We start from the raw sequence: 17,239 nt of genomic DNA, 5'->3' as shown, positions 1-17,239 counted from the left end.
TGCTCATAGGCATCTATAGGACCAAAATTGTATAAAAGGTCTGCTACCTAAGCAGTGTTTTCGGAGAAGAAGAGTGAAGGCACATGCCATCAGTTGTGAAGTGTTGTTCTACCATGTGAATGTCTGAACTGCTGGTACTATCTTTGGGTAAGATGCTTTTGCTAATAAACTGTCTTATTATATCTTTTGAAGAGTGGGTTTCCTCCTAATTACTGAATTTGCTGCTGCCTAGACTGTAGATCTGACAGAGCAGATACAAGGTTAGAGTAATTAAATATTTAGAGGGGATATGCAGTTCTTTCCAGGTTAGTAGAAAGCCCATGCTGCTGCTGTCCAAACAGAAGAGGCAGACCTAATAAATAAACATTGGTTGCTGACCTCCAAGATGGACACTAGCATCAGGTAACTATATGATTTGGATTATTCTTCCAATGTTAATCGCCTTGTATTTGTCCACATTAAATTTCATCTACCATTTGGATGCCCAGGCTAAGGTCTTCCTGCAATATTTGCATGTGTTTTAGCAACGAATAGTTTTCTCATCTGCAGATTTAATAAGCACATAAGCACCACCATACTGGGAAAAGACCAAGGGTCCATCAAGCCCAGCATCCTGTCTCTGACAGCAGCCAATCCAGGCTGTAAGAACCCGGCAAAACCCAATAAAAATTTTTCCTTTTTTTTTTTTTTGTTTTAATAATGTTCAATGGACTTTTCCTTCAGGAATCTGTCCAAACCCCCCCTTAAACTCCGTAATCATCTCACTCATCCTGATTTCCATATTATTTATAAATGTTAAAATAACGGCAGTCCTAAAACTTATCCCTGCGGCACTCTACTATTCACTCTCCTCAATGAGAGAAATGATCATTTAACCTACTCTCTGTTTTCTATCCAATTCCTAATCTGCACTAGAATATTGACTCTCTAACTTTCTCAGGTGCCTCTCATGAGGAACTTTTGTCAAATCTAGATACATCAACTGCTTACCTTTCTCCACGTGTGTATTCACGTCTTCAAAGAAATTAAGCAAAGTGGTTAGGCAGGATGTCCCTTGTCTGAACCAATGCTGACTGTTCTGTAATTTTATTCTTTATAATCGTTTCCACTATTTTGCCTGGCACTAATGTCAGATGTACCAGTCTAACTTCTGGATCACCCCAGAACCGTTTTTAAAAAGCGGTGTCACATTGGCTACCCTTCAGTCTTCAGGTACTATGGATGATTTTAATGGGTTACATATTAACTAACAGTAGATCAGCAATTTTATGCTTGAGTTCTTTGAGTACCCTGGTCTGTATACCATCTGGTCCAGGTGATTTATTACTCTAATTATTTTTGGTTCAGTACATCTTTGTATCCTACAATTATCCAAAACGAAGTTTTGGTTCAATGTGGCTTACAGTTGATCAAAGATCGTTTGCATTGTTCAAGCTGGACTGTGTCATCATAGGCGTTTTTGCATGCAAGACTAATTTCGTAGCCGCCCTCTGGACCGACTCCATTCTGTTTATATCTTGCCGTAGGTGTGGTCTCCAGAACTGCACGCAGTACTCCAAATGGGGCCTCACGAGAGACTTATACAACGGCACTATCACCTCCTTTTTTTCCTGCTGGTCATGCCTCTCTTTATGCACCCAAGCATCCTTCTGGCTTTGACTGTTGCTTTTTCTGTTTGAAAGCTTTAAGGTCATCAGACACAATCACCCCCAAGTCCCACTCTGCCTTTGTACACTGAAGCACTTCACCCCCTATACTGTACCGTTCCCTCTGATTGTTGCGACCCAAGTGCATGACCCTGCATTTTTGGGGATTAAACCTTAGTTGCCAAATATTGGCCCAGTCTTCCAGCTTTGCTAGGTCCTTCCTCATGTCATTCATACCCTCCAGGGTGTCCACCCTGTTGCAGAGTTTAGTATCATCCGCAAAGAGACAAACTTTACCAGACAGCCTTTCCGCAATATCGCTCACAAAGACGTTAAAAAGAGCTGGCCCTAGGACCGATCCCTGCAGTACTCCATTGACGACATCCTTTTCTTCAGAGCAAGCTCTATTTACCACTACCCTCTGTCTCCTACCATTCAACCAATTTTTAACCCAATCAGTTACTCTAGGTCCCATACCGAGGGCACTCAATTTATTTATTAGTCGCCTGTGCGGAACCCTGTCAAAGGCTTTGCTGAAATCCAAGTATACCACATTAAGCGCCCCTCCCACATCCAACTGTTTGGTCACCCAGTCGAAGAAGACGGTCAGATTTGTCTGACACGACTTGCCACTAGTGAAGACAGGCTTATGAACCTCAACACGTATAGGGTGGAAGAGAGGAGACAAGATAGAAATCTCAAGCAGGGGCGTAGCCAGACCTTGGCGGTGGGGGGGGGGGGGGGGGGGGGTGCACTGTTTAGCCGACCGCTGCTGCTGCATCAGGTACCTTGTTTGCTGGTGGGGGTCCCCAATCCCTGCCAGCTGAAGAGTCTTCTTCAGCGCTGGTTGACTCCGGCGCCTCCGTTGTGGGATCATCTGTTTCTGACGCTTTACGTCCTGCACGGTGCATGTAGCCCCTTGCAGGACGTAAGGCGTCAGAAACAGATGATCCCACAATGAAGGCGCCGGAGTCGACCAGCGCTGAAGAAGAGTCTTTGGCTGGCAGGGATTGGGGACCCCCCCCCCCCCCGCCAACAAACAAGGTACCTGATGTGGGGGGGGGGGGGGGGGCAAAAGTATTGCTTTTCTGTTTAGGTCTAACTAGGTGGTAGTGGGCCTCTTTGCAGTTTGCTGTCTTTAGAGAATTTCGATCGCACTGCTGTGTCTTCAAGGAAGCCAGCCTAAACGTGGTTGGAGGAGATTTCTATGCAATAAATATGTTCAAAGCAGTGGTCTTTAAAGGTTGTAGTAAGAAGCAGGTTTAGAGGTGGGTGGTTTAATTAGAAGCTGTGCAAGATTGGCTTCCTTTAAGAGAAGATGGGGAGAGATGTTCCAGTCTCCCCTGTAACTTGATAGTAACACACCACATCAACCTCCTATTTTGGGGATTTCATTTTAAAATAGTGTTTCTCCCTCCACTCCTGTTCTTACACCATAATCGTGAGGTTTGACACTCCTGGGCCCTAATCTTCCATTTTCTTTGGTATGGGTTTGTCCTGGACAATATTTATTTGATGGAGGAGGCATAAAGATTGGGGGGGAGGTTAGGAAAAGAATGAATAGAACTCGGGGGAGGGGGCGGCGGCGAGATCAGAAAAGTAAATAGGGGTTCTTGGTTAGGACCAAAAAAAATGCAAAGGGAAACAGTGATAATCACAACACTATTGCTGCGGTACATGGAAAAAAAAATAATAAATTACTGAAAAAATTGTTTAGAAAATGTTCTGAGGTCTTCTATATGATTTTTGTGTTGCTTTCATGGGGAACATTATCACCACACAATAATGTATGCACTTAAAGTACAGGCACTATGTAATATTTGTGGTGGAGCTTGAGCAGGACCTCCAAATCTAGTCATCTGTTCCTCTGCCTTAGGGTTCTGAGCCCTGGTGGGGTAGTGCAGAAAAGCAGGGGTGCAGTATGAAGTGAACAGTAGGTGTTACACTTTTTAAAAAGAGTTTGACACCTGCCAAATGAGGGGTGAGGAAAGGGTCACAGAGTTGCACCTGTTTTCAGTAAGTTACTTTTGTTGTTTTTGCCTGTATCCAGTACACCACAGACTGTGGCTAGGGTCCAGCCAATGGGAAAACAGCTAGGCTTGGGAACACTGGAAAGCACCATGGAGTGACTTGTCCTGGGTATAGAAACCAGGGAAGGTGTGGCTACAGGAGAATTATGGATTGGGCGAGGCGTTACCTGGGAGGGGTCAGTGTGGTCTTGTCAACTACCAGCATGGATGGTTGTCTCTTGGAAGGCGTGGGGGCAGGTCGTGGCAAGCAAGGCACCGCGGAGGCAGGAATTCGAATGGCGACTCCCTGCAACGCGGAGTCCGGGGCAGATACCCTATCCGCCAGCGCTGTGGAGTCCGAGCAGAAGCCGCCTTACTCGTACGTGGCGCTGATCGCCATGGCCATCCAGGAGAGCCCGGAGCAGCGTCTACCTCTAAGCGGCATCTACGAGTCCATCGCGCGGCGCTTCCCCTACTACAGGGGTCGCCACAAGAGCTGGCAAAACTCCGTCCGCCACAACCTGAGCCTCAACCAGTGCTTCGTCAAGGTGTCGGGGGGAGATCGCAAGAAGGGCAACTTTTGGGCACTGGGCCCCGCCTTCCACGACATGTTCGAGGAGGGCAACTACCGGCGCCGGCGGAGAACCAAGCGCCCCTGCTATCCAGCTTCTCCCGAGACGTCCGAAGGCGGCTGCAGTGTGCATCAGAGCCCGGCCTGCACCTATCACCTGCTGCAAGCCCACGCCTGGGCTCCGGGCTGCTGCCCCTACTCGCCCTGCGGCCACCCGGCGGGCCTGGCACAGCCACACTATCTCAGCTCGCCCTATGGAGCTTGGCCCCAGCAGCTGAGCCCAGGCAGCGGTTACCAGGTGGAGCCGACCCTGCTGCATTATTAAGAGCGGAGAGGGAGGAGGAACCGGGCTTCTGATCCAGCCCTGGCGGATTTAAGAGCCCCAAACCCACGGGCTCAACGTCCGCAAGTGACACTGGACACACCTGCTCTCGAAGGACTTGTGCTCTGTACTTTGCAGGCACAAGGATCGTAAATTTAGACCCTTGAGTGCCAGAGAATGAAGTTTATGTGGTTTATGTTTGAAACGTTATTTGATATTGACGTTTGTTTTATATGAAATGATCCAAACTTGTGAAATAGAGAAACAGTTCGCAGCCTGTAGTAGTTATTTTTGTTCTGTTCATCAACCCAAAACTAAAACCCTAAATTCTGAAACTTTCAAATGTATTTACTTCAAATAAAATGTTTTAAAATTGCCGTGGGCATCGTTAATGGATGTCGAGTAGAAATTGTATGTGACAGTATGATTAAAAGAAAAAACGTTAACAATGTTATAAAGGTAACAGTGCAGCAAAGTGTTATCTGTAGAGAGATGGCCCCGCTTTATTTTTTTTTCCAGTCAAATCACTGGTTTTCAGACGCGTCTTCCAACTGGAAAGAAGGATATCGCTGCAAATTCTATCAGAAACTTAAAAATGTAAGAAAAATGTGTTATTTGCGAGGTTCCTAGAGAATAGCGTGTTTGTGTGTTTTCTATGTTTCACTTTGTCAGAATAAAAAGTTTTTACTGATGATGCTGGCTTATATAGGCTGTTCATTTTATGTAGAATAACACGCCACCGTATTTCTCACACAACCCCTAAAAAAAATTTACATTAGTTTTCTTGATAACAGAGTATTAATCGTGTCATTATATTTTGTGAGCTTTTGGAGAGCTCCGTGAACGCATCTCCTGAAATGTGTGAAGTTTGCACGGCCACTCTATTGCTGCACTTCATTTTGGGGGAGAGGACGCTTGATAAAACTGCAGCATCTTGACAAAAAAAAAAAAGGATAATCTGAAAGCACAGAAACAGGTATTAGAAAAATTACACAAAACAGATGTAGTTTAATTTCTGCATAATTTCATCCATAATGAAGGGAAACCCTGCTAATTACCAGAAATATGAAATAAGGTTATAATCCCGGGTCTGACCTACTTGAAAAAAAAATCGTTCTAATGAACTTTTAAATGGGCATTTTGAAAACTGGGTGTTCTATATATAAAAGATGTTTTAAAAAAAATGTAAATTAGGTTATTTGTTTTGGGGTTTAAGAATTGTCTCTTTAAAGCAGAAATTAGTTTGTTTGAGCTGGGTACCCAAAGGAACTGGAGAAAACTGCTGCCCCGCCCCCCAAAAAAGAAAAACAAAACCTTTCTTTGCTCCATAAGCATGCTGAAAATGCTATAAATCATGGGTAAAACTGGGGCGATGGAATTTCATTGAGGTGAGAATCCTTAGATGGATGCAACTGGCAGCTTGGCATCAACAAATTTGGGTTTACAAAGCAGTTCATTAAGGAAGAGAAGAGTTTAGTATTCTAAACTGATGTCAGAGGGCCAGAATAAGGAAAAAGAGCTGTTTAAGAATATTTCCAGTAAATCTGAAATACATTCAGGTGATAATCTCAGAGAAGGGTATTTTGCCTGCTCTTTTCAACTGAAAATTACAAAGTTGCAACTGAGTATTCAGAATAGGACACATCTTACACAGGGCCCCCAGGGTCTGAATTTTGACAATGAGGAAGGACTATTCCCTAGGGATCATGGTGGGTATTTGGTGAACTGTGGTTGGACTTCTTTCAATTTTGTTTCAACAATTTGGAAGTTGTTTCAGAAATTTGCCAAGGAATATCAGATCCTTGTATAGGCATGTTGTTGAAGAATATGCCTGAGAATCTATTCTTGTTTTGGATGTCTGAGAACTGCCATTTTAATAACATCCATATTGCATGGACATTCAAATCCCAATTTTACAAAGGCAGGATATAGATCATCTAACACTGGAGTAAATCCATATGGCAAGGGGGCATGGTCTGAGTCTGTCTTAGGTGGGAGGGCCCCAAATATGGACCCCACTGTGATTACAGAAAGGTTCTACACAGTGGTTCCCCTGCCCAGTGACGTTCCTAGGTTGGCTGCCACCCGGGGCGGATTGCTGCTGTGCACACCCCCTCCGGATGCAGCGGCGTCCATCCGTCCACCCAGGGTGCAGCATGAACCCCCCCCCCCCCCGGTGCATTCTTGGCTGCTGGAGGGTGCAGAGAGCAGCTGCGCGCCTGTTGGCTCCACTGGCTCCCTGCTCCCTCTGCCCCGGAACAGGAAGTAACCTGTTCCGGGGTAGAGGGAGCAGGGAACCAGCGGAGCCGACAGGCGCGCAGCTGCTCTCTGCACCCTCCAGCAGCGTGCACCCGGGGCGGACCGCCCCACCCCGCCAATCAGTGTTGCCAGGTGGGCGGTTTTACCGCCCAATTGGGCGGTTTTCCGCGACCCGCCGCGGGAAATTTTTGCCCGCGGCGGGTTGCGGTTTTTTGGGCTGGTTTTTGTGCTTCGGGCGGTTTTTTCGGCCGCGGGGGGGGCGGGGTTAGTGACGTTTTTGGGTGGGGTTAATGACGTTTTGGGCGGGGTTAGTGACGTGGGAGGCGGGGCCGATGACGTGGGAGGCGGGGCCGATGACGTGGGAGGCGGGGCCGATGACGGGGAGGCGGGGCCGATGACGTGAGAGGCGGGGCCGATGACGGGGAGGCGGGGCCGGTGACGTGGGAGGCGGGGCCGGTGACGGCGGGGGCGGGGTTGATGACGGCGGGGGCGGGGGTGATGACGCGGGGGTGGGGGTGTCAGGGGCGGGGTTTGTGTTTGGGCGGTTTTTGGGCTGTTTTTTGGGCTCCAGTGGGCTGGAAAAAAATTTTCCACCTGGCAACCCTGCCGCCAATGCTACGCCACTGCCCCTGCCTTCCTTGCTTCCCCGGTGATCCCCTATACACCCTCTCGTACTTTCCACTCGTTAAAAGACAATAGGTTAGTTTTCCCACATTCCTCTAAAGCTAGATGGGAATCCACTAGATGCAGTACATTTTATTTTACTTCACCAGCGTTACGGAATTCTTTACCGCAGCATCTTCGGTTTGAGACGTCTTTTGGTGCTTTATCAAAACCCCACCTTTTTCAGCAGGCTTTTCTTGTCTAGACCAGAGTTGGTAGATGATAGTTTTGTGAATTTGATTTTGTCTGGATGTCGTTTGAATTCTTTTGTCTTTGCATGCATGTCTCCTCGTATGATTGAATTAGTGCATGAATGGTAATAGGTTGTTCTGGAGTGGAGGAGTAGCCTAGTGGCTAGTGCAGTGGACTTTGATTGTGGGGAACTGGGTTCGATTCCCACTGCAGCTCCTTGTGACTGTGGGCAAGTCACTTAACCTTCCATTGCCCCAGGTACAAAATAAGTACCTGTATATATGTAAACCACTTTGAATGTAGTTGCAAAATACCACAGAAAGGCAGTATATCTTGTCCCATTTCCCCTTTCCTATCCCTAAATGACCTTCCTTTCTGTTTCTATTGTTTTTTCCTTTTTTTAATTATAAACTGCTTTAATTTGCTTGCAACAAAAGCGGTATAGCAAATATAAGAAATGAAACCCTGAGAAAACTAACGTTTTATGGATTGGTGGTAAACATATTGATTTCCCCTCAGTAAATCCAATGCCTGTGAGAGAGAGGGTCAATATTACTTTGTATGGGCTCTAGAATTTTTGGCGTAGGTTGCAGGTACTGCAGAATGTTTCAGCTAAGATGATCTTGTGAGGGACAAAGATAGATCAGGCCACACCCATATGACCACCTTTATTTTATTTTTGTTACATTTGTACCCCACACTTTCCCACTCATGGCAGGCTCAATGCTGCAGGCAATGGAGGGTTAAGTGACTTGCCCAGAGTCACAAGGAGCTGCCTGTGCCTGAAGTGGGAATCAAACTCAGTTCCTCAGGACCAAAGTCCACCACCCTAACCACTAGGCCACTCCTCCACTGTTGCTACTATTTGAGATTCTACATGGAATGTTGCTATTCCACTAGCAACATTCCATGTAGAAGTCGGCCCTTGCAGATCACTAATGTGGCCGCGCAGGCTTCTGCTTCTGTGAGTCTGACGTCCTGCACGTACGTGCAGGACATCAGACTCACAGAAACAGAAGCCTGCGCAGCCTTCTACATGGAATGTTGCTAGTGGAATAGCAACATTCCATGTAGAATCTCCAATAGTATCTATTTTATTTTTGTTACATTTGTACCCTGCGCTTTCCCACTCATGGCAGGCTCAATGCGGCTTACATGGGGCAATGGAGGGTTAAGTGACTTGCCCAGAGTCACAAGGAGCTGCCTGTGCCTGAAGTGGGAATCAAACTCAGTTCCTCAGGACCAAAGTCCACCACCCTAACCACTAGGCCACTCCTCCACTAACCTGTGAAGGCACATATTTTATTTAAACTTATGCTGATTGTTTTACAAATTTTATATGGAATGGCTTCCACACCTATATAAGAGGTCCTCTTATGAAGCTGCGGCAAAAGGGGGCCTGTGCTGGCATCAGCGCGTGTTTTTGACACTTGCCGAGGCCCCCTTTTACCGCAGCAGGTAAAAGGCAGGTCTTTGTTTTTTTCAAGAAATAGCCATGTGGCAAGTGAAACACTTGCCATTTGGCCATTTTTTTTTTTAATTTACCATTTGGCCATTTTGAGGGGAGCATTTACTGACACCCATTGAGGAGGTGGTGGTAAGGGCTCCTGCGCTAACCTGGTGGTAAACAGGCAGTGCGTGGCACCGGCGCTACAAAAATTGAAATATTTTTGCAGTGCTGGAAATGGCACGCGCTGGGGGAGGGAACTACTGCCAGACCGCTGTGTTGGGCTTACCACCACTTCATAAAAGTGCCCCTAAGTAATTTTGTACACTTTAATGTCTGAAGAAGACAAGTGCATTCATCCTATATAATAATTTGCACCTCCAACGTTCCATGTCTGGCTGCCTGGATTCGTAACATCTCCTGACATTAGCCAGCCTCCAGCGTTCCATTCCCCCTCACTGTCCAGCCCTCGCGTCAAGATGTAATGACATCAGAGGGCGGAACAGTGAGAGGGAAGGGAACGCTGGAGGCGAGCTGACTTCAGAAGGGATGGTTACGAGCGGAATGAAAGCCAGCACCAGCCAGCCAATGTTCAGGTACAAATCGAGGGGAGGAGAGAATCGCGGGACTTCAAGGGGAGGAAGGGAGGGCAGGGCAGAGGAGAATTGATGGATGGAATAGGAGGACAGTAGAGGAGAGAATCACAATCCAGAGGTGGTTGGTTCAGATCCCACTGCTGCTCCTTGTGGTCTTGGGCAAGTCGCTTAACCCTCCATTGCCTCAGGTACAAACTTAGATTGTGAGCTCTCCTTGGACAGAGAAATATTCAGAGTACCTAAATGTAACTCATCTTGAGCTACTACTGAAAAAGGTGTGAGCAAAATCTAAATAAATAAATAAATTTATCAAAGACTAATATCCACACTTAATTTAGAGAATGAGAACGCATCAAGTATCCAAGGACCAGCAGCAGGGGGCATCTGAGACCATCACATAGAGACGCTGAAAGCAGAGGTTTAGGTTACTTTAGCGCTTTGAGGAGTTACTGTACGTTCCAATTGGAGAAGGCTAGAAGGAGTTTCAGGTGTGGTCTCCCCACCCCTTCCTCTCTGTCCTGCTTAGATTTCTCTCAAGTCCCTCCTGAACTGCCTGCTTTCCTTCTAGTCTAATGGTTGTACTGGCAATCTAGATGGGCTTTGCAGTAAGTTGACATTTCCTGTGTATGAACTGACTCCCTCATACTCACCAATACAGACTGGTAGCTATAACAGTAAGTCAAATCAACAGTACAGTAGAACGCCGATTATCCAGATTTCCAATTATCCAGACCCATTATCCACCAATACCTTCCCAGCCAATCCTCGCGGTCCACGCAGAGAACAGCCCTGCTCTTTCCTTTTCCGGCCCTTTCCTGACTCATATGCAGCAGGAAAAAAGCCCTATCTGCCTAGCTCTTGTGGGGACGCGACAGAGGAAACAGCCTCGTTATCGCTGCTTGGAAATGGAAAAAAAAGTGAAAAAGGCACATTTTGTCATTAAAAGAGAAAATTGATATTGTGGAGAAATTAAGAAAGGGCACGTTGGGGAAAATTTGCCAGAAGAATATGGTGTAGGAACATCAACAATATCTGACATAAAAAGACATGAAGAATCAAAAACTGATGTTGATCACCAGGTTGATGCTGATGCGGGACAACATGCAGGAGCCTTTGAATATTTAAATACAACAATGGCTTGGCTAGAAAAGTTACTTACGTCAGACGAGGGCGTGCCAGGGAGGAAAGGAGGGAAGTCCGAAGAGAGGTGATTAGCTGTTGCCTGCTGCAGCGCCTTCACAGGGAGGTGAGAGGCACTGTGAGGGCCCGGCCCGGTGGCAGACAAAAGGAGGAGGGGGGAGTGGTGGCGGCGACTATCTCGGGGGGGCGGGGCCATAGGGGTGCGGAGGATGGCGGGGAAGCCGGGGTTGCGGGAAGCTGTCATTTCAATGCAGGGGGAGGGGGGAGCGGCGACCTCACGGGGGGGGGGGCTGAGCTAAACACGCTGTGAGAGACTTCCAGGTCTCTCAGCTGAGTGAAGCACATCCATAAAGGACGTCCCTGACGAGCACTTTTTTCCCCAATTTTTTTTTATAACATTTATAGACGTTTTTCAATCCTGAGCAGCCCCAACGACAGGTACAGACCTCTCATTAGATTTTCCAGTGTTAAGGCAATCGGAAAAGGTTAGTGCATCTCATTACAATAGGGTTTCTACACAATTTGCTCATCTGCATTCCGTTTTCGTTAGCTGCTACCGTTGTCGGAAAATGGCTCGGCGAAGTCTTTAATGCATGCCAGGGTTTACTACTTGCTCGTTAATGGCTCGTTAAAGGCTCATTAAGTTTAGTGCATCTGGCCCTGAGTTCGATTCCCACTGCAGCTCCTTGTGACTCTGGGCAAGTCACTTAACCCTCCATTGCCCCTGGTACAAAATAAGTACCTGAATATATGTAAACCGCTTTGAATGTAGTTGCAAAAACCTCAGAAAGGCGGTATATCAAGTCCCATTTCCCTTTCCCTATTTGAGATTCTATATGGAATGTTGCTACTATTTGAGATTCTACATGGAATGTTGCTACTATGGAGATTCTAGATGGAATGTTGGTATTCCACTAGCAACGTTCCATGTAGAAGCCTGCCTTTGCAGATCAGCAACGCAGCCACACAGGCTTCTGTTTCTGTGAGTCTGACGTCCTGCACGTACGTGCAGGACGTCAGACTCACAGAAACAGAAGCCTGTGCAGCCGCGTTGCTGATCTGCAAGGGCAGGCTTCTTCATGGAATGTTGCCAGTGGAGGAGTAGCCTAGTGGTTAGTGCAGTGGACTTTGATCCTGGGGAACTGAGTTCAATTCCCACTGTAGCTCCTTGTGACTCTGGGTAAGTCACTTAACCCTCCATTGCCCCTGGTACAAAATAAGTACCTGAATATATGTAAACCACTTTGAATGGAGTTGCAAAAACCTCAGAAAGGTGGTATATCAAGTCCTATTTCCATCTCCCCCCTTTACAGAAATTTGATATGTCCAATTATCCGGACCAACCTCTGCAGAGGATAGTCCGGATAATCAGCTGTAGTAGCAAAACTTGGTTATAATTCAGTTTATAGTCCTTAAGATTCACATTTTCTGTTATAGAAACAATATGATGATGGCAGATAAGCAGCATTAGGAAGAAATAGGGAATTGGTGTTGAGATGCATGAGAGATTTTATGGGTGCATCTACTGAAAACAAATTAATCTCTCCTGGACCACTGAATGGACCATTTGGACTTTATCTACCCTTATTTACTGTGTTTCTCTGTTAGACCCATATAGTCTGCCCAGTTCTGTTCCTGCTGCAGGACAATTGACCCCAGTTAACCTTTGGGTTTCTGCTCACTTCTCCATAGCCAGGAAACGTTTGTGCCTATCTCAGGCTTTTAAAAAATTCTGTCACTTTCTGTCTTACCCCTCCCCCCGAGAGGCCATTCTATATACTACCCCTTCTGTTAATGCATGTTATCCAGTGTTGCTCCATCTCTTCCCAGCAGCCCCTTGCCCCAAACATAGATACACACGGAGCCTCATACTGTGATTTCATGTTCTAGAGAATTCTTTTCCCTGAAGAAAAATAATTCTTGTACATTATAGGTACATTTGAGGTGTTCTGATTTCTCTATCATATCCTTTCTCTCCTCTTCTCTAGGGTATATGCATTTAGGTCCTTAAGTTTCATTTTCTAGTTGTCGATCCTCAACTATTTTGTTGTAACTCTTCTCTGGAAACCTTTACCCTGTCTCTATCTTAAGAATAGAAGAACAGCCATACTGGGTCAAACCAGTGGTCCATCTAGCCTAGTATCCTGCCTCCAACAGTGGCCAATTCAAGTCACAAGTATCTGACAGAATCCCAAATAGTAGCAAAATTCATGCTACTGATCCCAGGGACAAGCAGTGGCTTCCTCATGTCTATCTCAATAGCAGACTATGGACTTTTCCTCCAGAAACTTGTCCAAACCTTTTTTAAACCCAGATACACTAACCACTGATACCACATCCAATGGCAATGAGTTCCAGAGCTTTATTCATTGATTGAAAAATATATTTCTTCCTGTTCGTTTTAAAAGTAGTACCATCTAACTTCCTTGAGTGTCCCCTAGTCTTTGTAGTTTTTGAAAGAGTAAAAAATCAATTAACTTTTACCCATTCCACACCTCTCAGTAGTTTGTAGACCTCTATCATATCCCACCTCAGCCATCTCTTTTCCAAGCCAATGAGTCCTAACTTCTTAAGCCTTTCCTCATAAGAGAGGAGCTCCATCCCTTTAATCATTTTGGTTGCCCTTTGAACCCTTTCTAACTCTGCTATATCTTTTTTAAGATACGGCAACCAGAATTGCATACAATACTCAAGGTGTGGTCACACCATGGAGCAATACAACGACATTATAACTGTCTTATTTTCTATCTCGTTCCTAATAATTCCTAGCATCCTGTTGCTTTTTTGACTGTCGCCACACACTGGTCAGAAGATTTCAGTGTATTGTCCACGATGACACCTAGAACATTTTCTTGGGTGCTGACTCCTAGGGTGGAACCTAGCATCAAATAACTATGATTTTGATTATTCTTCCCAATGTGCATCACTTTGCACTTGTCCTCATTAAATGTAACCTGCCATTTGGATGCTCAGTCTTCCAACTTCCTTCCTACAATTTTTCACAATTCGCATGTATCTTAACAACTTTGAATAGTTTTGTGTCATCTGCAAATTTAATCACATCAATCATCGTTCCTGTTTCTAGATCATTAATAAATATGTTAAATAGCACTGGTCCCAGTACAGATCCCTGTAGCACTCCACTATTCACCCTCCTCTACTGAGAGAATTTACCATTTAATCTTACCCTCTGTTTTCTATCCAATCGCTTTGACATTTTTTGTCAAAAAGTGATTCATCAAGTGTAATACATCAAATCAAATCAATTCCTAATCCACAACAGAACATTGCCTCCTGTTCCATGGGTTTTTTTTTATTTTCTCAGGATTGTCTCATGAGGGACTTTGTCAAACACTTTCTAAAAACCTAGATACACTACATCAACCGGCTCACCTTTATCCACATGTTTATTCACGCCTTCACAGAAATGAAGCAGATTGGTGAGGCAAGACTTCCTTTGGCTGGATCCATGTTGACTCTGTCCCATTAAATCATGTTTGTCTATGTGTTCAGTGATTTTATTCTTTATAATAATTTCCACTATTTTGCCCAGCACTGACGTCAGACTTACCGGTCTTTAATTTCCCAGATCACCGCTGGATCTCTTTTAAAAAATAGGCATTACATTGGTCACCCTCCAATCTTCAGGTACTATAGACAATTTTAACGACAGGTTACAGATCACTAACAGCAGATCTACAATTTAATATTTGAGTTCTTTCAGTATCCTGAGGTGTATACCATCTGGGCCAGGTGACTTACTACTCTTTAATTTGTCGACTTGACTCAGTATGTCTTCCAAGTTCACCAAGATTTCTTTCTGTTCCTCTGCATCATCACCCTTGAAAACCATCTCTGGTACAGGAAGATCAATTACATCTTCTTCAGTAAAGACCAAAGCAAATAATTAATTCAGTCTCTCAGCTATGGCCCTGTCCTTGATGATCTGATGGTCCCACGGATTCCCTCACAGGCTTTCTACTTCTGATATATCTGAAAAAGTTATTGCTATGAGTTTTTACCTCTGAGGCAAATTTCTGTTAGTATTCTGTTTTGGCCTTATTTATCAGTGGTTTGCATCTAACTTTGCAGTGCTTATGTTGCTTCCTGTTTTTTTTCCCTTTGGATCTTTGTTAATATTATTTTTTTAGAGGTATGGCCTCCAAAACTGAGCAGAATACTTTAGGTAAGGTTTCTTCAAAGATATATACCAGGGGTTCCCAACCCCATCCTCAGAACACACCAAGCAAGTCTGGAGATATTCACAACGAATGTGCATGAGATGAATTTGCATACACTGCCTCCATTGTATGTTAATCTATCTCATGCATACGTAATATGGATGCATACTTAGAATGGATATTACTAAGTTTATGTGTGATAGACTTTTCCAGAGGCCCTGGGGGCTGGAATTGGTAGAATGTCCCTGGGTGGGAGGTAGCCCAGCCCAAGGGAGAGTGGCATTGAAATAAGTTGCAGGAAGAAAGTGTATCCCTCTAGAGAGTGACAGCAGGGGAGATAATCGAGAGCATTGCAAGACCTCAACGGGAGGGGGGCCAGAGCCCAAGGTGGGGGGGGCACATTTTGGCCTGCCTTTCCTGCTGCCACTTCGCCCCCCCCCCCCGCACGGCCACCGCTGCTGCCCTTCTGCCACCGCTTCCGCCACCCCCCCCCCCCCCGCTGCTGCTCCCTCCGCTACTGCAAAGTTACCTTGGCTGGTGGGGGTTCCCATCCCCTGCCAGCTAAAGCGTTTGTCCTGCGCTGGTCTCATATTCCCTGCCACCCTGTTCTGTTTTCAGTCATGCATGCATGCTCGGTTTCATTAAAATGAGCATGCACAGCGACTGAAAACAGGACAGGGTGGTTGAAGGAGGCAGAGCCAGACATCAAATTTGGGGTGGGCCACTGGGTAAACTGGGTGGACGCATGTAGTCTCCACATCCCATCTCCCCAACTCAAAACATTAAATATCTGAACTGGTGGGGATCCCCAAGCACTGCCAGCTGAAAACATCCTTGAATGTGACTGAGGCTCTCTTCAACACAGCTCCATAGTGAATGGCAACTCTCCTTTGTCACCCAATGCTGGCAAGGGAAAGGGAATGGGACTTGATATACTGCCTTTCTGTGGTTTTTGCAACTACATTCAGAGTGGTTTACATAGTATATACAGGTACTTATTTGTATCTGAGGCAATGGAGGGTTACGTGACTTGCCCAGAGTCACAAGGAGCTGCAGTGGGACTTGAACCCAGTTCCCCAGGATCAAAGTCTGCTGCACTAGGCTACTCCTCCACTCTAAGAGCTGAGCATGTGCCAGGTGCCAGCGTCAGGCGGCAAAGGAGAGCTGTTGCCAACTGTGGAGCTGTGTTGAAGAGAGTCCTGGTCTCGTTCAAGGTGCATTTCAGCTGGTGCGAGGCTTGGGGATCCCCACCAGCTGCAGTAAGGATGTGCTGCCTCTGGGTGGATGGGGGAGGGAGGAAGTGGCGGCAGTGGCTGCAGGGGGGACAGAAGTGGCAGGGGGAGGGTGGACCAAAATGTGCCCCCCCACCTTGGGCTCTGAGCCCCCTCCCATTGATGTCTTGCTACACCCATTTGCAATGCTCTCAATTATCTCCCCACTCATCAGATAGGATGTCTGCTGTACATATTTACACCACCTCCTGCCCTTTTACCCATCCTTTTGTGTCAGGAGCCTATAGATTGTATGCCCCTGCCCATCCAGACCCACCTCTGGCTACACCACTGGAAGGGCGCATAGCCTGAAAGTGGGCTTTGGGGCTAGTATAGGGACTTATTCAGGCTTAGTAATACTACCATTGCTGCCTTCAGAAATATTCCAGAACCTCTTCCTGTTGTAAGAAATTACTTACAATATTCCACTACAAATCCATCTGCACCAGGGGATTTTTAAATCGGTATTGATCAAATAGGTTTATCAAGTTCACTTATCACGTGAACCAAGTCAGAGCGTCCATGGCTCAGGGCACTCGTAGTCAGGGCAGTCAGCACAGAGAGGCCCTGGACCAGAAAGCTTCCAATGTTGGTAGACTCCCCCTCCAGACCAATTACGTTTATGTGGTCTGGGGAAGTGTCCAGGAGAGTCCATCCCTCACTGCTGCCATCTTGAAAAATGGCAGCACCTGACCTCTAGCAGTGCATCCCAATGGTGACAGTGAGAGAGAGATGTTGCTAGATGCTTCCCTGGACTGGGTAAGTGTAATTGGGAGGGGGGGGGTCTACCAATATCGGAGGCCCTCTGTCCAGGCCCAAGAAGAGAGACATTGCCTTATTTGGCAGACTGACCCCTTGCATTGTCAGGTGCTCTTGCAGGCATTATTTTTTGCCCTTCCAGGTTAATCTTGGACCCTCCCCAAAAAATCAGTTCTGGGTATG

At 46.1% G+C, this 17,239-nt stretch overlaps 1 protein-coding gene across 1 annotated transcript; it reads left to right on the top strand.

The window, feature by feature from the left end:
- The first annotated feature begins 3,879 nt into the window (after positions 1 to 3,879).
- LOC115482396 (forkhead box protein L2-like) lies at positions 3,880 to 5,144 on the top strand. The gene has a single exon (XM_030222143.1). The coding sequence runs from the start codon at positions 3,880 to 3,882 to the stop codon at positions 4,549 to 4,551; it is 672 nt and encodes a 223-aa protein (XP_030078003.1). The 3' UTR covers positions 4,552 to 5,144.
- The last annotated feature ends 12,095 nt before the right edge of the window (positions 5,145 to 17,239 follow it).

This window comes from Microcaecilia unicolor, chromosome 13 (genome assembly GCF_901765095.1).
Source record: "Microcaecilia unicolor chromosome 13, aMicUni1.1, whole genome shotgun sequence".
Lineage (NCBI taxonomy): Eukaryota > Metazoa > Chordata > Amphibia > Gymnophiona > Siphonopidae > Microcaecilia > Microcaecilia unicolor.
Note: the sequence above shows the minus strand (reverse complement) of the source record. Positions and strands in the feature narration are given on the sequence as shown.

What these genes read in the sequence shown, in the direction of transcription:
- LOC115482396 (XM_030222143.1), top strand. Translation starts at nt 3,880, where the DNA reads ATGGATGGTTGTCTCTTGGAAGGCGTGGGGGCAGGTCGTGGCAAGCAA.